Consider the following 26,710-nt stretch of genomic DNA (forward strand, 5'->3'; position numbering starts at 1 on the left):
CGAGTAACCAGATGGCAGTAAGGTGAGGTTTCATACTGAACGGACATCTGCTTCCCTGAAACCTACATTGAGCTGTTGTTTGCTGTTGGTCTTGGTTTTTTAGACAAGTTCTCACTCTAGCTCAGACTGGCCTTGAAGTCTTGGCGATCAGCCTTCCCAGTGTTAAGATTGTGGACTGAGTCACCACATCTGGTTCCTTAAGCTATTTTAAATTTGCCAGGTTGTGTTCACCTGCTCCTTCATAGCCACAGTGTCAGTGATTAATACAAGTGGCAGCTGGAAAGAGGCTTTCTCATAATGCCTGTCCCCTCACTGTTGGGAAGGAGTTACTTGTGCAGCTCTCCAGAGAGCAGGTGGAGGTCTGCTGGTAGATAGGTGGCCTGCAGAGTCAGCCCCAAGTCACTGCTGTGCTGACTCATGTTCCTCATGTGACAGCTTTGCTGCCTGCTGCAACCACAGTTTTGTCTTTCCCAATTTGGTCTTTTCTTCTCCCATCTAAATAGTTGAGTTCTTCTGGAGACTCCACACACGTGCTCTAAATATTGCACCCAGCTTTTCCTTCCTTTTTGAATCCTTTCTCACTTGACAGAATCCTGAAAATGTGTGCCCTTGGGGAAGCTATACTTCGGTAACTTTTAGTTTCATTTTAAATATGAAATTGTCACAAAGTGAAAATTTATGCTTACCAATAGAAGTAAACCCTCCCTTTTTTTTTCTCTTTTCTTGTTGGAGAATGATGGACGAATCTGAGACTCTAAGAAGGGAAAATTGTCTCTAGATTACTTGAGCAAACCTCCTCAGGGGCTTGCAAATGTTTTCAGATAAAGCTAGTCATATAGTCTTTGCTTATATTAGGAGGACTGTGAAACTAGCCTGGGCTTTGTATAAAGATCCCGTCTCTCAAGATAAACAACAACAACAAATCCCTAGAAAAACCAAAATAAACAAGGACAACAAAATCCTTCAATCCTGCAATTATTCCATGAAACCAAATATAAATAGGATGCAGAAAATTTAGCATGCCTGTGTCATAATAAGATTTTATTTACACAAACAGGCAAGGGCAGGGTTATGACCTGGACCATAGTTTGTTCTTAGTAGTGTTATTATTGATCATGAAAATTTTATTGATTATTTAATAATTATACCTTTTCCATTCCAAAACTGTGTTGCTCAGCAAATGAATGTATTATCACCGTATTGTTATAATACTTGAAAGTTCTTAATGAGACAAAGATGTACTAGAAACTCTGGCTTATTGTAACGTCAGGGCTGCTGTTTCAGGTGACCTTTCAATAGATAATCTATAAGAGAAACTGACAGTAGAAGAAGAAATTCAGGGAGGGAGAACAAAACCTCCCACAGTGTTCATCGTTCATTTTTTTGGTAGTCCCTGCTGTGGACTTTATATGGTTTATATATGTATAAATGCCCTTTATATGAAGGGCTTTATATGTTTTATCATAGGAAATTTACCCAGGCTTACAAAGCTAACAATTAGATTTGGTTGTAGTTCTGGACTGTCTGTCTCTACATCCTACTTTCAATTATTATAAAGTCATTGGAGTTAACAACTCAGTCACATGCAACTAGAAGACAGGTTGAAGTGGCAAAGGTGATTGCTACTGCCTTCTTCTATACCCCTCTTAGACATAAACAGCGAGAGGGTGGCTATTAGGTGGGACCTTTCTCTGGAAGCAAAGGAATAACCAAGTCAAAGGCCTTTTGGTTGAATTGAGCTTCAAGGCCCAAGAGGGGCATGAATATGTCAGGTGTGTCTATCATCCACAGATTTAAGGGAGCATAGGACTTAAGGAGGGGGTGTAGGCTCTGGTTAGCTCAGAGGTTTGCTGGCTAGGCTACAGGATGTGGAAGACGGGAGAACCAGGTCTTCTTCGCACCCACCAACCCTCTGCTGCAGAGTGAAGAAGTCTGTGTTCAGCATACATCTGCCTGTCGGTTGAGATACACATTTTCCTGGGATACCTGTGCCTTCTAATGAGGCCAGTGCAGGGAGAGCAGCCCACACTAATTCAAGACCCTTATTACTTTCTCATCTTTCTAGCTCAGTGATTTTTAAAGAGAATACCAGCTTGTATCTAATTTCCATTGGGAGTTGCCTGTGTTAGATAAACCTATGCCAAAAGGAAATCTTTAAAAATAATTTCCATGGCTCTGATTATTTGTGGGTGGTATTTTTTTGTATGGTTTCCAAAGCAGTGACCCTAGCCACAGTGAGGACAGTCATTTAGAGCTCTTGCCAACTCCTCACTCAGTGAAAAGTGCAGAGAAAGGTGCCTGTACCTTTGGTTACAGACTCCTTCTCCTGGAAGTGGAATGAGTGGGTAGCTCTCCCAGCCCAGCTTTTCCAAGTATATCCTTCAAGGTACATTCTAGCTGGTATGTTTCCCCAGATTCTGAGCATTGCCCCAGGACAACTGTCTGAGTTCGTTCTGGCACCAGGACAAGTGAGAGGATGTTTCCTGTTTGCCTGATTCTTGCCCCAACTTCTTTCTCTGTTCTGTTAAGCTCTTGGCTAAATTCTTTCCTCTTGTACTCCACATTTTAACTGATGTTAGGGCACCAAGTGCAAAAATCTGCAAACAGTTAGCTTTCATGTTTGAGCATTCCAGTCAGAACAGACTGAAGTTACAGTTCTCGGAGCACGGCAAGATCCCCCTCTGCATAATGCATTAAACATTTAATAACTGTACTAATAATCCCAAACACTTTTAATGGGCCACATGGGAGCCTTAATGTGGTTTAAAAAAAAAGAAAAGCGTGTTTCTTCATGTCAAGTTAACTTGCATCAAATTGAGAGAAATTCTTCGAAACAGCTTTGAGGGACTGGAGATTCATAAGCCGGGAAACAAGTAGCATATCCTTCAAGTAGTTTCTGTGTCAAAAGAGACAATAAAAATATGATGATCATTGACCTAGCACTGAACATTCCTTTGCAGTTTAATACTTTTTGAGTTGAGAAGCATCACAGGGCTCTGGTGTATCTGCTGCGTGTCAGGCTAAGCAGTTATGAGTAGGGTTGGCAGCTAAACCGCTCTTGGAACACAGGTCTCTGGCTTCAGGACCTTGTTCTTTGATTGGGAATGTGAACTGTTTGAATTTGGTCCTTTTTGAAGTATTATAGAAAATAGAACATGCAATATTGAAGGCAAAATTTTGAAGGACAATATGTTTTGTGTTAAATTGAATTCACATTTATTTCTAAGGTGAATGTTTTCCAGAGTTCTTCTCCGGTGAAGCAGGTGTGCATTTGAAGTAATGCAGTTGCTCTCTGAACCTCAGAAAGAAGTAGTTAAGACAAGGATGCGTCCATTAGTGCAGAAACCAGTTTGACTTTGTTTGGCCTATTTCAAGTACGGTTGGCTCCTTGCTCCAAACATAATCCAGTCAAAACACTTGGAGTTACAATGGGAGTACACTAAGGACTTAGGAAACTGATATTTTTCAAGCATTTGCAAGGAAATGATGTCTTCTGGATAAAATTCATGACATAAGCCTAGTCCATCAGCTCACTAACATTGCACTTCGGTGATAACTTTAAATTTTAAATACTTTTTTAGTTGAAAACTTAAAAAATTGAATATATCACCAGAAGTATGGTTTACATGGTAGGTATTAGAATACTGTTATAAAACTGATATTTCAAGCGAAAACAGTCTTTGCATTGATTTTGCTATGTAATTATCTCTCTCTGTCTTGATTCTTGATGTTGTTTTTGTCTGGCCTAGTATACTAGGCCATAGTATCTGGTCTAGTATTGCCTTTAACATGATTAACACACACAGATTGTAAATACCGGGCCAGTTTTTATTCTTTGAGGGAAGTTTAGTTTTCTAGTTCAGAGAAAATAGCAGGCTCTTGACTCAGATAAACAAACTCATTAGCATTACTAAGCAGAGCGAAGGTACGACCCCAAAACAAGGCTAGTTTTTATGTAAGGCTTAGGCATTGGCTCTGGGGTCTGTTGGAGAAGTTACTGCACATTGGCAGCACCCAGGAGTGGGCATTCTGCCTTTGAAGAGTGTGTTTGTTTGCAAATGTCCATTCCAGGATGCTTTACAATAAACAGGTCTGTTCCTCTCTGACCTTCTTCATCAAGATAGTTTCATCAACAAGCAGCTCACTCCATTTAAGGACAGCAGTGATGCAAGCGTCTAATGACAGTGAGTGTCCTAAAAGGAAAAACAAAAAAGCCTTGCTTTTTAAGAAGGAATTTACTGGTATTAGCAAAGAAAAATCTCAAAGTGGCTTTAGTTATCTCCACTGGCTTTCATTCATCTTTCCTTTTAGCAGATTGAAAAATGTGTGCATAGTTACAGCTTTGTTCTAAAGTGGCCCATAATTTGGTCTGTGTTTTACATCCCAGAGTCCAAATATGGCATTGATACTCAGAGAAGCCTCTTTTTTTTTTTCCCCCCATTTCAGTCTATTCAGTAGTTAACGTACTTATTTTCAGGTCAGGATTATCATGTAGGCAGCTGCTCACCTGAGAGCTTGTTGTGTTTGAAAGAGCTTGAAAGGAGCTGTTTGTCGATTCAGATCATTTTAAGTGGTCAAGTTTTTGTGTTTGAAAAGCTTCAGAATTTATGAATGATTTTAAGTCAGTCTTTTCTTTTAACTTCATGCCATTATCTGTTTCTGGGTCTCTGTAATACCTGTCCTCTGGTGCTAGAAGCTATGCTTGTGAATCACAGCATGGTCAAGGACCAGGCTGATGTGGTGTCTATGTTACAGAATGTATTGAGACATCATTCCTGGAAATGTAGAGATACACAAGGAAGGACCAGGTTCAAACTTGGAAACTGCAGAAGCCAGAGCTCTATGCAAGTCTGAGGTTGAGCAGGTTATTCTAGTAAAGATGATGTGTGAGTGAATTTTCCAGTGTGTTATCAATGTAAATTTATTAAAAGAGAGGAAATATCTTGCTTTGTGGAAGTGGGCATAGTCTGTTGGTTTGAAATTTCTTTTCTGGTGGTGGGTGGATGGGCTGGCTTGTAAGAACTCCTAGCTCACTTCTGAGCTTCTTGACTGTAGGGCTATTTGTTAACCATGCAGTCCCTTCATTTGTCATTGAGAGATTGGGGCAGGTAATATTGGCCTGTTTCATGGAGTAGATGTGAGGAGTAAGTTTAGGTAGTATTAACGAAGTCCTTGATTCCTGCTAACAGAGGCTGCTGCCTCTGAAGATGCTGACAAGTGAACAGACTGGTATTCCTAGACAGGGCTTTGTCAGCATATAATCAGTATAATCCTAAGCAAGTCTTCCTACTTTTCCAGGTCATTAGGATTGTGTTCAAATGTCTTAAAGAGGGAAAATTTGTTTTTAAGGTAAAAGTTATGTTTTTAAGGTAAAAAGCAAACTGGTAGTTTGGATAAAGCCCTTATAGGCGCATATATTTGAATACTTGGTCACTATACAGTGGAACTGTTTGAGAGGATTAGGAGGTGTGGCCTTGTTGGAGTGGATATGGCCTTGTTTGAAGAAGTGTGTCACGAAGTGGGGATGGGGGTGGGTGGGCTTTGAGGTTTCAAAAGCCTGTGCCAGGTCTAGTCTCTCTCTTTGCCTACTAATGATGATGTAGCTTCCAGCTACTGCTCCAGCGCCTGCCTGCGTGCTGCCATGCTCCCTGCCATGATGATAATGGACGAAACCTCTGAAACTGTAAGCCAGCCCCCAATTAAATGTTTCCTTTTATAAGAGTTGCCTTGGTAATAGAATCTCTTCCAGCAATAGAACAGTGACTAAGACACAAACCAAGAATGAATACTTTAACTATCAAGAGTTCTGTTAGAAAAATAAATATTCAACTAATAAGGCATGCTTGCTGAGAATGTTAGGAATAAGATAAATCGACATTGTTGCTTTTCTCCTGGAAATTCATCTTGACACACTGATGGATGGCCGTTCTCTCGACAGCACTGAAGCTTTTCCAGTGAAGACTATGTTGCCTCTGTTGATGCCTCTGTTGATGCCTCTGTTGCAGAGGATTCGCCCTGGCTATAAAAAGATGGTGTACTATGTGTGGTTTTATGCCTTTTCCTGCTTGTTATATTTTCTTTTTTTTTTTTTTTCTGGTAATATCCCCATAGTCCACTTTATTTACACAAATAATGTAGTATCTAGTTGTACTTAATAGTACTGAAGACAGTGAATGTAACATTGTAGATAGGAAGAAGTGATTAGGCACTATTACAGATTTACAAACCCTGAACACTTAATCATTGTGGATCCTATATTAAAATTTGCCAATTTTTAATTAGTTCTTCTTTTTAGAGTCCCCCTATACAACATTTTAATAACTTTTTTTTATATTTTCTTATGTGGGTTCAATGCTGTATTAAGTATAATAAATATATAATAAAATATACCTGATAAGTGTACTGTGGGATGAAATTTTACAGCTATTTATATCAGGGTAAGAACTTCATCTTATAGTCATCTGAAAACAGTTTTCTTGTGATATAAATATGTGCCATACACCTTTTCCATGTAAAGTGCACAGTTTACTAGCTTTCAGTATGTTCACGGGGCTGTTCATCCATCACCACAACCTGATTTTAGACCATTTTCATCATCTGCAAAAGAAGCTCCATACCCGTTCCTCCTCTCATCCTAGCCACCATTCCTAATTCATCTACACTTTGTCTCTGAGTTTGCCAATTTGAAAAGTTCATGTAAGCGACATGATAGAAGATCTTCTGTGTGGTTTCTTTCACTTGGCAATGTGTTTTCAAGGTCCGTCCGTACTGTAGTTCCTATCAGTATGCATTTCTCTGTGTGATCAAATAGTGTTACTTACATGGATATACTCCTTTTTATGTATTCATGGTGGGAACTTGGGTTGTTTCTGTGTTAGGAGTATTGTGGCTAATGCTGCTCTGAACATTTTACAAATTTTCATTTCCCTAGTTTTCATCTGTCTTGTGCATATAACCTGGAGGTAGAATTCCCAAGTCATGTGGTGACTCTGTTTAGCTTTTTGAGGACTTAAAATGTTGAACAGTTTTCATAGTGGCTAAACTGCTTTACATTCTTACTAGTGGGAAAAATAGGAGGATTCTAATTTCTCCAAAGTTCTTGTTTCTTTTCTTTTTTTTTTTTTTTTGCTTATTTCTTGGTGATATGACATAGTATGCCATGTTTTTAATTTTAATTTTTTGATAGCAGTGATGTTTTGGTACTTACTGAATATTGGTTAATTCTTCAGAGAAATGCCTGGTGAAAATTCCTTTATGCCTGTTTTAAGACTAGGTTATTTATCTCTTATTTGTTGATTTTTAAAGGTCCTTGGTATACTCTGGTCATATATTTGATTGGTAAATATTTTCTTCCATTTTGTGGATCATTTCCTTTTTAAAAAATATTTTTAAGCTGGGTGGTGGTGGCGCACGCCTGTAATCCCAGCACTCGGGAGGCAGAGCCAGGCGGATCTCTGTGAGTTCGAGGCCAGCCTGGTCTACAAAGTGAGATCCAGGGAAGGCGCAAAGCTACACAGAGAAACCCTGTCTCGAAAAAAAACAAAAAAATATTTTTTTTTAATTATGTGTATGTATGTGTCTGTGTGGGGGTATGTGTATATGAATACAGATTTTGGGGAAGGCCAGAAAAAGGTGTCAGATCCCCTGGTGTTGGAGATACAGGCAGTTGTGAGCAGCCTAACACAGGTCCTGGAATTTGAACTTTGGTCCTCTGGAAGAGAAGCCCTATCTTCAATCTGATTATTTCTTTATTTTTAAATTCATTTTTTAAAAACTGATATATGAAATATAGAAACTGTATATAGTAATAGAATGCTGTACCATTACATGTACACTAATTAATGTTTAAATCAGGGCCAATACGTCTATTACCTCAATGATTTATGATTTCTTTATAATAAAAACTTGCTTTTGGCTGTTTGAAAAAGGATTATCCTTATATTGACAATTCTCATCCTTCTTGCAATAGACTGAATGTTAAAACTTCTAGTTGTCCATCCTAGCACTCATCAGTCAGCTGTCCCCCATCTCTTCCTCCATCCACCCCCTGCCCTCCGGTAAATGCCATTCTAGTCTCTGGTTCCATGAGATCAGCTTTCCCGAGGTTCCACATAGGAGGGAGATTTTCGTCTTTCTCTTTCTTTGCTTTCTTGATGGTATGCATCAAAGCATAAGTGTTTGTAGTGTGGATAGCCTGACTTACCAGTTTGTTACTTGGTCAGTTTTGCATTGGTTGTCATATATAAGAAATTGCTGCCTGAGCAGCGGTTTCTTCAACATTAATTAGGATTCAGTATATTTAATTTTGACACATTTTATACAAAGCTCTACTGACCTTTCATTATTTTGAGAGTGTTATACATAGATACATATACATCCCTGGTAGAAGCCACAGAAGGGATCATTTGCATTACACACCCGAGGAGGCTGAAGCTTACACTGGTGAAGCACTTTACCTAAGATCTCATTTTCTTTTCCTGTTCAAGCCTTCTGAACACAAATTTAAGTGCTAAGTGGGGAACAGGTCACTTATCAGAATGGCAATGTTACTTATCAAGATTAGAGTTACTTAGCAAGAAGCAAGAAATCATAGTATAAAGGACCAAGTGCTTCTACATCCCCAAATACAGCTGCCGAGGCTCAAGGGCTGTCCTTACCATTCACACCTCACTTGGAGGCTGCTTCTCTTTTATATACAGTTTTTTAATTGATAGCAATATTAGCTATATGTCATAGCCAAGGGCAGTAGGTACGTAAAGTGTGCACATGGGAATTGCATTTGGCAGCAGAAAAAACTGATTGTATGAAGAGAGAAACTTTGTAGTATAGGAAGGTAAGATGTTTTTGTTCCTATCTAGTGATGTTGATTGATTTGTTTAGGAATTATGGGAGCTGGCAGAAGCCTGAAATATACTATATCACAGACTAGTAAGAATGCAATTCTGTAGTGCTGTTGAGTACCATATGCTATGTGTATTAGTTACTGAGCTGATACTATGACAAAATACATAGCATGAAACAACTTAAGGGCGGAAGGGTTTGTTTTGACTCATGACTGAAGGTCTAGTCTACCATAGCAGGGAAGGTGTGGCAGCAAGGGTGGCTCTTGGCTCTGGTGGCCAGAGTGTGAGGCTGGTCGTATTTTGTCCATCAGGAAAGATGAATGCTAGTATGACTCTGTTTAGTTTCTCATATGTCCTCTTTTTATTCTGACTAGAAGCCTCATCCATGGAGTGGTTCCACCAACATTTAGGGTGGGTCCTCTCTTAAGTTAAACCTCTCTGGAAATACCCTGATGACATGCTCAAAGGTGTCTCCTAGGGGATTTTAAGTTTTGTGAAGTTGGCAATGAAGATGAACTATCAGAAGTCAATCCCTTGTTAGTTTGAACCAAATACATTACTTATAACTCATAAGATTTCTACCCTTGAACTTCATGTCCATCTAGTAATGCAAAATGGATCCAACTCAACTTACTGCAAAACTATGCAATCTTTAAGCACCCAGCACAGCTCAAAACACCCTTTTCATCTGAGACTCAAGACAAACTCTTGAAATGTGAGCCTTTATAAAATAAGTTTTTAAAGAAGTTACTACATATTTGTAATGTATAGAGGCACACAGTAAATATTCCTATTCCAAAAGCTAAGGGTGGGAGTTTAGTAAGGAAAGACTAGGAATGTTTATGCTTATATGTGCATGTCTAATAATAATTAATGAAGAAAGAGGCTCTGAGTTTGAAAGAGCAAGGAGCGATATATGAAAGGGGTTGAGGAGGAAAGTGGAAATGTAATTATATAATCTCAAAGTAAAAATTACAAAAATTATTAATTAAAATTTATTATTTAATTTAAAAATATGGTGAAAAGGGACTGTGGGAGAAATCCTGACATCAATCATCAATGTCTGGCCTCCACACATGTACACGTTCTCGTTCTCGTTCTCTCTCTCTCTCTCTCTCTCTCTCTCTCTCTCTCTCACACACACACACACACACACACACACACACTTACTTTAGTTTCTGGGAAGAATAATCACAGTTCTATGTTCAAAAAAGGACAAATGGCTGTCACTTGTACCCTGGGGAAGTAGTCAAACTAAGAACAGAGCCCTAACACAGCATTTTTAGTGTATTTTTTAGTTCAGCACATTATAAAAAAAATTCTTTTTTGGATTCATTCTGTGCTCCAATAGACTGCCTGCTGACTTAACCCGGTGTTGTAACACTAACACATGGCAGAGAGGTCAAAAGATGTTTTCCAAATACCACTCATATATGCACATATCACACACATATACTTTTCTACTTATTGGACATAAGCAATTTTAAAGATATAAATGCTGTTTGTAAGACCACTTGTTACAGTGTATTTTTAGAGAGATAAAGCAGGAGGATTAAGCTTTTAAACCTAGTTCCCAGCAGGTATTATTATTAAATGAAATTTATTTTTTCAATAAAAGCATACAATTCTGTATTTTTATTATGTATCATAATGTGATGTTTTAACACATACATATATATATTTGTATGCATATATACAACAAAGGATGGCATACTTTGATCATTTTCTCCCTCTCTATTATCTGTCTTCTCTCAATCCCTCAATTCCCCTCCTCTTCCCCAAAATGCTTTTTCTACTTATTTTCACTTCTCTTTCTCTCTTTCCTACACACACACACACACACACACACACACACACACATTTCCATATATGAGAGAACATGAGAAAAGTAATATTTTTCTTTTGCTTCATATGATCTCTGATCCATTTTCTTGTGAATGACAATTTTATTTTTCTTAATTGCTGACTAATACTATATATAGTCTAATATCAATATAGTTTTGATTTGTATTTACTTGTATTTATTGACCACTTGTTCTTCTTTTGAAATATGTTAGTTCTGTTCATGCACCCATTTCTTGATTGGTATTTGTTTTAGTGTTTGACTGTTTTAGTTGTTTATATACTCTATATATTAATTCTCTTTTGAATGAGTTGCTGGCAAACGTATTTCCCCCATTATGTATGCTGTCTCTTCACTGGGTTAATTATCTTCTTTACTACTTGCCAGTTCTCACTGTTATTTCCTGAGCTTGTGGGGTCCTGCTCAGAAATTTACTGTCTGCATCAGTATTTTTGAAGTGTTCTCCAACGTTTTCTTCTAGTTATGTCAGGGATTCAGGAATTAGGTTAAATGTGAATCAATTTTTAATTGATTTTTTTTTTTAAAGCAGGGTAAAAGGTAGTTTCTTTTTCTTTTCTTTTCTCCTTTTTTCTTGTCATGTGGATATCCAGTTTTCTGAGTGCATCTGTTAAAGATGCCTTTTTCCTCCAGTGAATGATTATGGCTGTAGATGCACGTATTTCTGTGTCCTTTTTTCAGTGCTGTTGGTCTGTATCATTTTGTAAGTCAGGAAGTACCACACTGTTTTGTTACTGTAGCTCTGCAGTATTTATTTTAAATTTATTTAAATTAGTTTTGCATCTTTTGCTTAGGATTGACTGACTTTGGGCTCTTTTGTGATTCAATATTAAACATCAACCCGCTCTTTCTGTTGCTGTGAAGAATGCCTTGGGATTTTGACAGGGAGCTCATTGAGTCTTTATGCCACTTACATAATAAAATCATGTTCACAATGAACATGGAGATCTTTTTCATTTTTCAAGAGTCTTTTTCAAGTTCTTTCTCCCCCTTTTTTACAGTTTTCCTTGTAGAGATCTTTCACTTGCTTGCATAGGGTTACTCTTGGATTTTGTTTTTATGTATTTATTTTTTCAGGCTGTTAAAATAGGACCTCAGCTGGTTTGCTGGTTTTGGTATATGAAAAAGCTACTGACTTTTGTATATCAATTTTTTATCCACATTCTGATGAATTTATCAATTATAAAAATTCCTGGTGCTGTCTTGAAAGCATTTAGTTACTTTCATTTTCTTGACATCCAGTGACCTTTTAAAAAGTCACTCCTTTAAATGTTGTGTCCAGTATTTCATGGGTTGCAGTTGAATCTTTGGAGTCATTTGGTAGAGCATTGTGAGCTTCTGGAGGAGTCACATCAGCTGTTTTCTCATATTTCTTTTATTTTTAATGTTGAGATTTTGGAACAATTCTAATGAGTTTTTTTTTTTTTTTTTCATGTTTTACACGAGTCTCTGTGGGGCCTATCCTTTTCTTGATGATATGTCCTGGGATAACTAATTATGTTGAACAGCTTTCCAGTTGGGTTTCATGTAGCTTTAGTACAGCTTCTTCTCATCTCTTGGGGGCATTAGTATTTTGACATAGTTTGTACTGTGTTGGAGCCTGAGGGTCCTGTTTCCTTGTAGGTCTTATGAGAGTGGCATGCAGCTAATAAATCAGGCAGATGTGTTTTGTAAAGTGGAATCCATGAGGTATGTCCTTTGTAATTACTCCTCTAATCTTGTCAGCAGCACGTGGTCTAAAGGTGTATGGGAACAGCCTGTGCTATGATCTCTCATAGGTGTAGTGTACATAGTGTTTTTGTTACTTCTCTCTGCTGTTACTACAGGGATGTATTGCCAGGATAGGGTGTTCAGGTCCAACCTAGCCATGACGTCTTGAAGCCTTGTCGGTGGTTTGTGTTTTTCATAATCTCTTATACTTTGAATTAAACATTCACTAACATTCAAGCTAGGGTGTTTTGTGGGTAGCACAAATTGTGTTGACGTATAACCAGGCTAGGAGGGTAGTTCAGAAGTAGAGCATTGACGTACAATACTGGAAAAATGTCATGCTTGATCCCAGTACTGCCTAAAGGATCAAAGAAATAAGAATGTCAGCAACAAGTAACAGTGCAGCACATTCGAGAATCAAGTGGAAACCAAATACCAACTATGAAATCTATAACTTACGATAGGACTGGAAGAAGCAGAGATAGTAATAATAATAATGATGATAATAATAATAATAGTGAATGTTTAAATAATAATATAAAGGACAAAATAAGAAAGAAGAAAAGGGAAGATTAAAAGCAAAAGAAAAGTTAGAATATTAAAAAATGCAGAAGGAAAAAGTGTGAGAAAGGTGGAAAGTGAAGATTGTAATTACAAAGACAAACTTGAAAAGACATCAGAGTTTGAGTATTGAGAGAAGAGATAAACAGTGTTAACAAAAACCAAAGGAGAATACTGAAAAGAAAATTGATATGTAAATGAGTGTATGTATATATACTTATACACAGAAAGGGGAGGAGGGGGAGAGGGAGGGAAGGAGGGAGGGACAGATGAAAGAAAGAAGAGAAATAGAGTGAAAAAGGAAAAACAGATGGGTCTAAGTGCAAAAAGAAGTACATAAGTATACAACTAAAAACATTGTCTCTACTGATATGGTTCTGTAGGCAAGAATCTGTATCAGGACCACTGCCAATGTGCGTTTTTTCTTGTCTTCTGGTTTACTGCACCTTTTGAAGAAGGCAAAGGCCAGGGCATATGTGCCCCTTTCTTTTTTCTGTGTTCCTCACTATCTGGTCAGTGAGAGTGTTTTGGGATCAGAGTTAGTTGGAATAGCTTTATTTACTCACTTGGTAGTGCAGGGTAGCAAGGAACGAAAATTTTATGGGATGGAGTATTTTTTCAGGCATACCAGTTTGATGTACCTCTAAAGACCAGGTAGAACTAAGATGTATTACTCACTTTGATCTCAGGCATTCCTTTGAAGTCTCCTTAGAGGGCAGGGTGGCAAAAATGTTCAAGGTGGAATGGCCACAGTTGGGCCTGTGCTTTCCACTTTCCATACTGTGGTTTCTAAGGCCCAGTCACTGCATGAATACACCCCTGCTCAGTCTCTGCACGCTCTTACCTGGCTGTTGGAGATAGCCGTCATCCAAAAGCAAAGGGGGGTTCACTCAATTTGTGTCTCAGACCTGAATCCCACTGCACATATTTTTCAATGAACTTGTTTCACTGACTTTTGACTAGGGTCACATGAGGCCACAGGGCAGGTGTCGGCCAAATAGCCTGACAGTACTGTTATGGATTCCAAACTAAAGGGAAATACCATGACTTAATTAAGGTCCCCAGAACAGCACGTTGAGGTACTTTCTTCACAGAGTACCTTCCAAGATGGTGCCATGCTGTTACATTGAGAAAAGCACTTCTCCAACACCAGCACACCATGCAGCTCTAGATCAGCTTGGTCCCACTGCCTTTCTGTTCCTTATGTTTCTGTATAAGAATTGCCTTGCCCCCTTTCTCTTTCCCTTTCTTTTTTCTCCCTCTCCCCTCTGGTGCACTACCAAGCTGCCATGGGCCCACTGCTGAAGCACTGTTTTCTCAGCCTGTGTTCTGATAGTTTGTCTGAGTCTCTCCAAGTCTCTGTTCAATATTAAACTGCAGTCCTGTTGCCCCGTCCCAACAACACACATACACACACACACGCATGCACGCACGCACGCACGCGCACACACACACACACACGCACACACCTTCTTCCACCTCACTCAGAGCCTGTTTTTCACCTCCCAATTCTGAAAGGCTGAGAAGCTGAAAAGTGCTTGGTGTTTCTAATTTACCACCTCAGCTCCCTCTACAACCGTCTTCTTATTTACTTGTTTTTGTCTTTGTCCAGTTACCAGATTGACTAAAATGTTCCCTCCTTCATATGCTGATGCAGTCAGGTGCTTTTCAAAATTGATTTCTGAGACATGATTATATAGAGATTATTTATATGATAAAATTTCTTTTTTTCACTAAGCTCTTTGTTTTTAAAATGAACCAGTGTCATGGAAAACAGGCACTATGACAGCTTATTCACATCCTCTCTAAGCCTAGCAAGGTGCATAGCACCAGACACAATGAGTATTAATGAATGAGTAAATGAACAGATATAAATGAAAGAATGGATGGATGGGTGGATGAATGATTGATTTATTGCAGGAGAGGATGTATTTTGGGTAACAGGGAAAGCTCATGTTAAGTTTTAAAATCACAAACAGATAAGAGGTCTTATTAAAAAAGTTACTTTTATAATCTAAGCCACATTATCACTTATCTGCAACTAAGTTCTTTTTAATCTATTAGATACTAAGTCTGCTTGAGGGTCTGAAATAGTGGTTGAAGTGTTAACTTTTATGAAGTAGGTCAGTAAGTGAAGGTAGGTATTTGGTGGGTGTCTGCATCTTGTTTGACATAGCCCTGGGAAGGCTGGGTTGCATGCTTCAGTACAGAGCCTACAGTCATACTTGGGGCTCCACATACTAAGCAAAGCCATGAAGACTGGTAGGTGTTGAGAGAGCAGAAAGGCCTCTCAATGGCAGCAGGCCTGAGGTGGGACTAGGTCTAGGACTATGGGAGGGAAGAAAGCGTCGGGATCATGCTGTTTGATTAAATGAATAGTTGTATCCATTTGCAATCTATTCCGAAGTTACAGGGAACAGCTCTCAAAACTCAGGGCAGGAGAACCCTGTGCAGTATGTCTCACAGCTACCCCTCTTTGGGAACCATTCTGGATCTTTTCGGGCTCTACTGTAGCCTTCTGCGTCCAGGTTTGCATGTTAGAGTGTTAGAGAAGTGGCCATTGCAGGGTACACTGTTGACCACGAGCGGGAGCCATGATCGTTCCATCAGCTCTGTCCAGGCTTCCAGTGAAGTCAGAAACCAGAGCTCCCAGGGGCCCACTCAGTGGTGATGAGAAAGTAGTCATAGGCAAGAGGTTTAATTGGAAATTCGGTTTGCTCTATACATAAAAATGTCTTTGATGTTTAAAATAATTAATATTTTTGTGAGTTACTTTCAAGTTTTATTTGACCAGTGTGGTGCAGGGTGGCAGTAGTATTTGCTAGCCAAGTGATGTCTGTGTAGAAAACCGCATAGAGCTGGCCTGGGCTTCGGCCACTTACTTGCTACTTGTTTGTATCTCTTCAGAGCCTCTGTTTACAGATCTCCAAACTGGGGTTAATGGCAGTCCTCACCCACATCAGAAGCTGAGTCTGTCCCAAAGGTCTGATTGCCTGTCCCATCTCATTGCGTATTTCTTAGACATTTCTCTTTGTCATTTTTTGATTCAGGCTGACTCTACCTCTTGTTGCCAGGACGACATAATAGCCTCTTAATTAGTGTCCACATCTGGTTTCTCCCCTCTGCTCTCATCGTCTTTTGGAGCCAGGGTGATCCTGTGCTTCATGTGTTAATCCTGTCTGACTAAAAAGTCAATGGCACATTATTGAAGATAAAATTTAAAGAAAATAAAATCTCTATAGTGTAGCCAGCCTTTTAATTCTTTGCAAATGTAGTTTTTTCATCATTATTATCATTCATATATATATATACATATATATATATTAATATGTAAGATAAAACACTGTAGCAGATCCCTATCTATGCTGTTCTCCATTCTCAGATCATCTACCCCAGAAAATACTTCATTTATTTAGTTAGAGTATAACTTCTTGCTTTGCCAAATTTTAACACAACCTGTTGACATCTGTGATGGGAATCCAGTACTCCTAAACCTCTCATTTTCCTAATCTATACACAGAGAAGCTGCCCATCTTTCTAGCTTCCATAGTTATATCCCAGTGTTGATTTATGTTTATTTTTTTATAGCTACGTAAGTATTTTCTCTGGTGATTTCCAACTTTCTACCATGAATACTTTTTCTTATTGTTATAATAAAGTAGGTTTTTTCCCCTTAAGAATTTAGAGTTATTCCTATTTATTTATTCATTTGGTATTTTTTTTGTTTCTGTGACTGTTTCCCTCAAGTTCTCCTAACAAGCTTCATAATCTTCCCAAAGAGCCCCCTCTCCAAATCATCAAACCCATCAAGGAATGTATCACAACATGCCTTCCTGAAGACATTGGGCTACTGCTTTCAGGATTGGTTATTACAGATGTTATTCTCAACCTCTTTCTTCCTCCTTCAGAAGAATGCTCTGTGGTGGTATTGTGTTCCCCAAAATATTGTGCACCCTAATAAACTTATCTGGGGTCAGAGAATAGAACAGCCCACTAGATACAGAGGCTAGAAAATAGTGGCACTCACACCTCTGGATCTCTGTGAGTTCAAGGCCACATTGGAAACAGCCAGGCATGGTGACAGATGCCTTTAATCCCAGAAAGTGACCAGGAAGTGATGTCAGAAAGCGGAAAGGTGTGAAAACCAGAAACTAGAAGCATTTTGGCTGGTTAAGCTTTTACGCTTTGGAGCAGCACAGTTCAGCTGAGACCCATTCAGATGAGGTCACAGAGGCTTCCAGTCTGAGGAAACAGGATCAGCTGAGGAACTGGCGAGGTGAGGTGGCTGTGGCTTGTTCTGCTTCTCTGATCTTCCCGCATTCACCCCAGTACCTGGCATCAGGTTTGATTTTATTAATAAGGCCTGTTAAGATTCCTGCTAAATTGCTCTCTTTCCCACATGATGCTGTCTTTCTCAGTTTATTCTTTTGTTTCTTCTTATAGCAATCTCCCGAGGAAGAATGTATCTAGAGGTAGGGCCTTCCACTGCTGCCCTCTTCCCTGCTGCTTGTCTTAGTCTATTGCAAGCCTCCTCTGCCCTATGATACTGTCTTTTTGTGTTTCAGCGTGGAGACAAACTTTGCTATCCCTGCATTTTCCCCCTTCCCCTTAGGCTGGTTGACTCTCATTCACCTTTCTACCTGCATAAAGGCGTGTCATCAAGCTATGTCTTCAGGCGAGAAGGCTCTATGGAGAAGGAGAGTCAATCAGATATGTGGTCTCTGCTGTTAGTCAGTTTAGGTATAACGAAGTAATAAGAGGCAGCCTTTCTCAAGCAGATGCATGGGAATTATGGGGGTTGGGTTATAAACTATTTGATATTTTTTGGAGGGAGCTAGAGTATAATTCATTAACAAATAAGATTAGTAGTCTCTCCTCAAGGGGACACTTTTCATTATAGCAGGAAGCCTCAGAAACACTGAGGCAGCTGACAAGTGCTGACCATGTGAAATGGGCACTGGGATTGGGACTGTCCTCAGATTCCAGCTCTCTTTCCTGGGCAACTGTAACAAGTTACCACACATGACTGGAAAACCTGATAGAGCTGTTCCTTCCCAGTTCTAGTAGCTGAAAGTCTGCAATAAGTTGCCAGCTGGACTAGGCTTTGTCAACTCTAGAGGAGAATTCCTTTTTTTGGCTTAGTCCAACTTCTGCTGGTTGCCAGTCTCCTTGTCTTGTGAACATAGCTGTTTGCTCCATCTTTATACCACCTTTCCATCGGTGTGGCTGTCTCCTCTGTGTCTTTTCTAAGGGCACTTGGGATTGAATTTAGGGCCCATTTTGATAATTCAGGGTGCTGTCTTCAAAACCTATAACTTAGTTATATCTATAATGACCCCTTTTCTAAATAAGGTAACCCACATTCTAGAATTAGGGCATAGACAGAGGAGTCACCATCCAACCCTAAAATAGTTTCCAAAGCATGAGGCCCTTTAAGTTATGTGATCTCTGCTCCTAATCAGAAAATATGTTTTCACTAGGTCATGATCACCACACAGCAATTGATATTTTGCTGATTTATTCTTTCACTTATAGGGAATCATACCATAAACCAGGCCCTTTGTTAAAGTTCTTTGTAGAAGCCAATAAAATGTAAATCCTGGCCCTCAATAACATCAGTGTGCCCAGACAGAACAGTTTCTCATGAGGGCTGCAATGTCTGTGTTCATGAATGACCATAGAAATAAGGAGGCATGAAGAGAAACTCTGTCAATAATCTGAGGCATGGAGAGGTTATGGGAGGATAAGGCAGAAGACAAGATTCAATTTTCATGATTCACCCACTGAAGTATTTGAACTGTATTTGGTTGTGCAGGGTGGCCTAATGATACAATCAGGAATCAGCTAACTTGAACTCCCTTTATTTATTTAATGAGTCCCCAGATCATCATGTTAGAGCTTTCTCAGACAGTGCTGCCTTTGCCTCTCCATGTACTTTAGGTAAGTTGTTTACCATTTAGAAAGTGTCAGGATTTCTCTGTGACTTCTTTGTCATTAAAAAAAGAAGGCAAAAGGGGAAAAGACCAGCACACACTTACAGTTACCTATTATTATAATTACTCCTCATCATTTGCATTCCATTCTGCTTTTTCATTGGGAAAGTGAAGGGTAGAGGGAACAGCTGGTGCCTCTGTAATTATACATAACCCCAATCCTGTCTTTTCTGTACATTCTTGGGAGAAGAAAAGAAATGTCATCCTCTGTCATGCATGATCTTTTAAAAATTATGTACACATATACCCACCCATGCACACACCCACATGTATATATGCATAGATACAGACCTAGTAATTATACAAGTAATTAGTCACTTTGGGTGTTGAACATTTATTAGTAAAAGTAGAATTTTTTATTTTACTTTAGATTAGAAAAAACCTTGTTTGTGTGAGCACACACATGATGTATTTCAGGGGACATGTGCTGCAACGTGTGGCAGAGAAAAACTTACAGAATCTATTCTTCTACCTTTACATAAGTTCTGGGTATAGAACTCATATTATCAAATTTGTGTGGCAAGTGCCTTTACCCACTCTGATATCTAGCTAGACCCAATTTTTAAATTTTTTTTCACTTTATAAATTAATAAAAAGTTTACAGTTTTAGAAAATAATTTTTAAAAAATTACTTAAGTTTTTGCCTAGAATGCTGGTACATACCTGTAATCTCAGCACTTTGGATGCAGGAGGGTCATAAATCCCATTAGCTACATAGTAAGTTTAAATGTGGACTACATATGCCCTTGTCTCAAAACAAGAAGAGGAGGAGGAGGAGGAGGAGGAGGAGGGGGAGGAGGAGGAGGGGGAGGAGGAGGAGAAAAGGTTTTCTAACTATTTTACTATTTGCTAGGATTTGAAGTTATAAGAGAACAAAAGAGCATCCCAGAATGGAAAAGAAGAGGAGGAGCTGTGTGTTGAATCTGATCCTTTGTGGGAACTTCACATTGGATGGATAAATCTAGTTATCATTTTTGAGATGACACTGATTTTTATAGTGACATGAATCATTCGAGATTGTACCTTCCCCAGTTACTCTCTTTTATCTGACACCAGTGAGCAATACCACAAGTAACAATTCAGTGCTTATGGACAAATTCATTTTAGTTAGGAGCTAACGTGCTCTTGGGGAATAAGCTTCATTGGCTGTGCAGTACTCCTGGGGAAATCTCATCTTTTCTCCCATTATCGTCCTCCTTTTCTTGTCTTCTCCCTCCCACCTCCTGGCAGTGAGTTGCCATTCTACTACCCTAGCCCTTTGAATATCTGCTTAGGGACCAGGATTGGGGCAGGGGAGCAGTGTCTAGACCTTTCTGCCCAGTCTGAATTCCCTGAAGAGAACATTATTGCACCCCATGTGAAAACCTGTATCTGCCTGCCCAGAGTAGCTGGCCAGCATTCTTCCTACCAGTTACGTTTCTCTAGGCTTACCAGTTTGACTGATCGGGTTAGATAAGTTTGTGATTTGGGATTTTTCCTTCCTAAGCATGAATATAAACATCTCAGACCCCTCACACTACACTAAATGAAGCCCACATGAGGCTGTAGAGAAAACCCAGAGTTTCCTTTATTCATGTGACTAACGTTTATTATTTCATTTTGACCTATGCATGGAAAGAAACGCTTTGATGCATTCATTTATGGCTTGTTTAGAGGGAGTTTTAGGCTATTTGTTTTCAGGATTTGGGTTTTGTAATAAACTTCGGATGGTGTCCAGCAATGCAAAAGCATAGTCCTGGTTTGCTGCTTCTGCTTTAACACTTTGGAAAGTGCTGTTTTAAGAGCACTGCTTATAAAATGGAAATTTCCTGTCCAACTATTAGGAGGTGTTTTCTTTTTATAATTTAATTTTACTTTCTGCTCTTTAGCCATATTATAGAAGAGATAAAAATCTATGTTCAGGGTGATCACCGTGATCTTTCACTTTTTCTTAATAATCCCAGAGTCTCTAAGAAAGGAAGAACACCAAAATCATGGAAAATTCACTGACTTTCCTGCCATAATTGCTATCAATAAAATGTTCTTTTCATTCTAGTCCCCCTGGATATAAACGAGCACAAGCCAAAATTAGCAATAATCTCTATGCCAAGAGAATTTCATGAGTTCGGGAAGCCCTTTGAGTCTCTGCCCTTAGTCTGCCAATTGTTTCATTTCTGTGTTAATGACAGAACCCAAAACCATGTTCAGTCTGCAGAGATCCCATCCCCAGAGCGGGAGTTGGGCGCTGAGCAGTAGAGCTGGCTGTGTGCAGATTCTAATTCTGTCTGTAGTGATGTTGGCTTCCCAGACAGCACTCAGACAAGAGCCTGGTCCTCACCACGGTTTTGGGAACCTGTATTGTGAACAGAGAATACTACCTTCATAGCACATCAAGTAATAATGTAAGGGACTCCTATTTGCAAAATCTAGAAGAATGATGTAGAGTTTTATAATGGGATAAATAAAGACTTTTTGGAAGCATGAATAACATAAAAAGGCTTACCTGTGTCACCCTCCTCAAAGGAATGTAGTCCCAGCAGTGAAACTTTGGAGACTGAAGTCACACACTGGCTCTTACTTTCATCTTACTGGTTAATCTTTATGCTTTTGGTATGAGTTTGTGTGTTTACACAATTCAGTGAATCGTTGAGCTTTTTTCCTTATGAAGTCTGTTAACACATTTGGAAAGTCAGTAAACATAGTACCATGGCTGCTTTGTGGCTTTTAGTTTTGGTTTCTCTCAGAAATTACCACCATGCTATTAAACTTTGATGAAGTTAAGAGCATCAGAGAATAGAAGAAAATAATTACCAGTGGTTATTCATGTTTGGAGTTTGGGAAGTATGCTGTTTCCATGTAGGAGTCTGAGGGCTCACATGGTGAGAAGTTCCTTGGCTGCATGTAAACCAAGAAATACATTTCAAAATCAGTTTTGATTAAAGTGGGAATTTGAACCTGCCATGGAGAAACAACTGACTTGCACATTATAGCATGAGCATAAAGGTTTGGTATAGAGACAATGTTTTCTCGTCTTTCCTTAAAAATAGTTTGGATTACAAAGAGAAAATAACTGCTTTGGTATAGAGGCAAATCTTTTTTGAAAGTGGGTGTTAATTCCCTGAGTTTATGTCAAGGTGGAAAATAAGAACAATTACTAATAACTTTTCAAAAGAACCATTGCTGCAGCTCAACTCTACACAGAAATGTAAGTGGCAGATCCTGATGAGCAGATTGCACCCATGCACTGGAGTGTGTGTGTGTGTGTGTGTGTGTGTGTGTGTGTGTGTGTGTGTGTGTGTGTGCAGTCCTCCTCCCACCCCAGCCTCTTTTTAAAGCAAGGCTGTTTGTGGTACATTATGTTGCACAGCCTAGTTTCAAAGTTCTAGGCTCAAGAGATGCTCTCAACTTCTTGAGTAGCTGGTCCTACAGATGTGCACCATCACACCCTACTGGAGTCCTCACCTTTCACAAATGTTCCAATTCTCATATGTTTCTCAAATTGCATCTCCCCATGGATGGTGTGCGGAGCAGAGACAGACTGAGCGATGCAGTAGACAGGTTTGAGTAGCTGAGCAGCTTGTTGTGGGGTCAGATGTCCTCCACCTGGGTGCTGGGTCCTATTAGAGCAGTGCTTCTCAGGTTTCATATCAGATATTCACATTATGGATTTATAACAGTAGCAAAATTACCATTATGAAGTAGCAACAAAGTTATTTTATGTTTGGGGGTCACCACAACATGAAGAACTGTATTAAAGTGTCCTAGCATTAGGAAGGTTGAAAACCACTTGGTTAAAGGGTCAGGCCCTCAGTCCTGCCTCCTGTCTGCCCTGCCTTGACAGGTCAGGGTCACTTGCAAAGCTGAGGTTTAGTCTGATGCATAGATAGTTTCCTCTGCTTTTGAGACGTTGTGTGTTCTCTGCTTTCACTGGGTAGAGTTTAAGACATATCTTGCAGACTCGCATTATATATGACATGTCTTCCACAGGTCTGTTTGATTTTGCCTCCTTGATCTGACACGTGATGGCAAGTGGGTTAGTTGTCTGCTGCTCTTAACGTTTCTCATATTTCTCTTAAAAAGTGGTATCTTAATAAACTGGAGCTCTTCTTTCCTGTGTGCCAGAAATAATTCTCAGCCTGGGAACACAGTTTTAAAGACCACAAAGGCCTTTGGGCTTATAAAGGTAGCATAAGACAGTGCACAAAGCAAGGGCATTTCAGATACAAATTGAGTGTTGCCAGATCTGTATGTCTGAAATCGGAAACGTTTCTTTGTTGACATTATAATTCAGGAGTCTTGGATTTGGGGTTTGGGGATTAGTGAAGTTCAGCTGGCGAAGTCTGCAAATATTCCAAAATCAGACCAACTCTGAACTCTGCAGTGGAACATTGCAGTTGAAAGCCAAGGAGGCCCTGCCCCGGGGATCTGGGAGGCACGGTTCTAACAGAGGAAGCTTCAGACAGCCATGAGGGGCAAGATGCCATTTCAGAGGGGCAGTTTTGCGTCTGCACTTCTGTGCTGTTCACTGAGCTCTCGTGCATAGCTTGTAGACAGACGATCATTACTGAGGCCCTACTTTCCACTTGATTCCTGTTGCTCTAAGTGACATTATACCCCGAACATTGTTTTCTTTGTACTTTCTGGCAAGATTTGCCTTTCTTGTTCTGGGCTGTTCAGACATTTCTGTATTTGACTGACATGTGGTCCCTGTAGGTGTGACTTTCCTAAGTGAAAAAAGAGGCTTAAATGGTCCACTGTGGTGTGAGAAAACAGCACTTATCTATGTTTAGTTTATTTAATAATAATAGTAGTAATAATAATGATAATGATAAGCTTAATCAGGTCTGGGGATGTCTCTGATTTGCAGAGTACTTGCCTAGCATGTAAGAAACACTGTATTCAGCCTCCAAGGCTACAGATACAGTGGGTGTGTCTGTGTGTCTGTTCTGTTAGTGTGATGGTTTGAATGAGAAAGCCCCCATAGACATTTATTTGTGTGTTCAGTCCCCAGTTGTTGAACTGTTAGGGAAGGATTAGGAGATGTGGCCTTGTTGGAGCCTTGTGTCACTGGGGGAGGACTTTGAGGTTTCAAAAGCCTACCCTCCCCCGACCCACCACCCCCGCCTGCTGCTTGTGGATCACAATGTAAAACTCTCAGCTACTGCTCCAGTGCCATGCCTGTCTGCCTCCTGCCATGATAATAATGGACTAACCCTCTGAAATTGTATGCAAGCCCCCAATTAAGTGCTTTCTTGTATATCTGCTTTCCGCCATGGTAATAATGGACTAACCCTCTGATACTGTAAGCAAGCCCCCAATTAAGAGCTTTCATAGTGTCTTCACAGCAATAGAATATTAACTAAAACACAGAGACCCATATACACATGCAGACACATACATGACATACACACACACACACACACACACACACACACACACACGACACACACACACACACACACACACACGACACAAATCCATGCACACATACAAATGGATGCGTACATATACACACAGATATATACATCCTCATGTACATGCACTCACACAGAAACACAGGCACATAGACACACACACACACACCCATGCACATACATACAATATTCACACATAGACACATGTGCACACACATACTGAGACATAGACACAAACACATATACACTCGGGTACACACACACATGCACACACACACAAGCATAATGAAATGATTGTGATTTCTATAAAGAAAAGTGTGAGAGGAGATTAATATTTTGATAAGCCTGATTTAATCATTTCTCAGTGCCTATATATAACATCATGATGAATACCAAAAGTAGATGTAATTGTATATACCAGTTAATTATAAAGAAATTGGCATTAGCACCTTTACATACCAGTTGCATGGGAGGGCCCTCAGTTTAAAAAGTTGAGTTGAGGGAGAGAGTGTGATCCCTTCTCCATGTGGACATTGCCACCCTCTCAGCTATGGAATAGTGCAGCTCTATGGGAAAACGTGTTCTTACAACTTACTTTGTAAAAATGACCCTTGTCCAGTTTGCACGTTACCCCAGACTCCTTGGTAGCATAGGATGGTTACAAAAAATAACCATTTTGAGGAGCTGCAGGGATGTCAGCTCTTCTTGAGAAGATCAGTTGCTCAGTTGGGCCTCAGTGGCAACATGCACACAAGTGCCACACAGACATACATGTAAGCAAAGTACCCACCACATAAACTAAACCCCTCTGAATGAGGGTTCACAGCCTTTTGTTGTTTGTACTCAAGCTAAAGTTTGGACTGTGAGATTTTAATGTTATGAGTAGAAGCTGAAGAAAAATGGACCTTTATAAGCCGTAACCAGTAGATTTCTGTCAAGGAGAAACTCAGTGTTTCAGAACCCTATTTGGGGATGCTGTCTAAATGGGCCTTTTATTTGTGCAGATACAGCAGAGACCCACCATGCCATGGGGAGAGTTGGAGCCAGGTCACAACAGTGTTACTTAGTTGTTTAGTCCAGGACATGTTTGACTTGCTTCTTCTGGATAGCTTGATGGTATTCAAGTAGAGTATCTCTCAGCCTTGAAATGTTTTATTAGATGTTCACATTGCCTTTGGGTATAGTTTCTTAGCTGAGTCTTCCTTTAGTGCCTTTCAGGGAGTAAGAAGAGGTGTCATACTGAGTGTAAAGTAGAGTGGTGATGATGGAGGGGAGAGGTGGTTTCTCTTTACTGCCAGATCCCCAGAGCAGCCTTGTGTCTTGGAGGGTAAGAGGGAGCACGAGCCAATGTTGGGCTGATGGAGTACCATCTGAGCTGTACGAAGACCAGGAAGGAGAGTTGGCTCCAAGGTGGGGAGCAGGTATCCCTCTCCTTACTATGGTACCTTTGTGAGTACCTTCTGTCAGGCTTCTGAAGCTTTGGAGCATCAACAGATACCAATACTAAATGCAGAACTTACTATCTCATGGAAGGGTCTGGCTAGTGGACCAACCATACAGCAGCTAGAGAATTTGAAGTGTTGAATCAGTGTTTGAAAAGGAGAATCATGATGCTGCCAGCTAGATAAAGGGAGTCTCACCTTGGTATGTGGTAGCAGGTTTCTATGAAGAAAACCCAAACCCAAACTGCAGAATCCTTGGGTCAAACCTACAGGGAGGTGGAGGAGGCAAGGTGGGAAGTGCCTTTCATCAGAACCAAGGTTCTGTTTTCTGGTTTATGTTTGCCTTCTGACCTGGGCCTGGCGTATGATCAGTGAATAACAAATGAATAAGTGAATAGTGACCAGCAGAAGATGGAACACTGCAGAGTGCAGGGGCACTAGAGTTCTGTGCGGCTGGAGCATGTGGCAGGGCACAGCTCACAGCAGACCACGTAGCTGTTACAAGAACTCAGGCAGATTGTAGAGAGAAGAGGCTGGCTATCAATAGTTATCCTGATAGTGGTACGTAAATTGAGGCTGAGTTGGGCAAACTGAGATGTATGGTTAACTTCTCACCAAGTTAGTCTTTTCTCTGAGAACAGTAGAGAGAAAGTCCCTCAGAATTCTTCTGGTGGAGTAGGGGCTGGGTCAAGGCTTATCACTGCTTGATCCCTCTAGGAATAGACTGAAGGTGAGGTGAGGGGGAATTACAGAAGACTAATGCAGGGGGCAAGCAAGACAGAGTGATGGCTTGGACTGTAGGTGGAGATGGGTAGGTGGGACTCCAGGATGGGGGTTGTATGTGGCTTCCAAAGAAGGGGGTGCCAGGTCTTAGAAGAGAGCCATGGTATCATTGAGCTAGAATTAG

General features: G+C 39.9%; 1 protein-coding gene across 2 annotated transcripts in view; it reads left to right on the plus strand.

Moving 5' to 3' along the window:
* The window catches only part of LOC118583075 (SLX4 interacting protein), a 172,990-nt gene that overhangs the window by 73,057 nt on the left and 73,223 nt on the right, over positions 1-26,710 (plus strand). Inside the window, exon 1 of one of the 2 annotated variants that reach the window (XM_036186370.1) lies at positions 6,006-6,032. The exons of the other annotated variant lie outside the window; for it this stretch is intronic. Coding sequence (XP_036042263.1) covers positions 6,030-6,032 — 3 coding nt within the window. The 5' untranslated portion in view covers positions 6,006-6,029. Of the gene's footprint in view, positions 1-6,005; positions 6,033-26,710 lie in introns of those variants that run through there. 2 annotated transcript variants of the gene reach the window in all.

This window comes from Onychomys torridus, chromosome 4, assembly GCF_903995425.1.
Source record: "Onychomys torridus chromosome 4, mOncTor1.1, whole genome shotgun sequence".
NCBI lineage: Eukaryota > Metazoa > Chordata > Mammalia > Rodentia > Cricetidae > Onychomys > Onychomys torridus.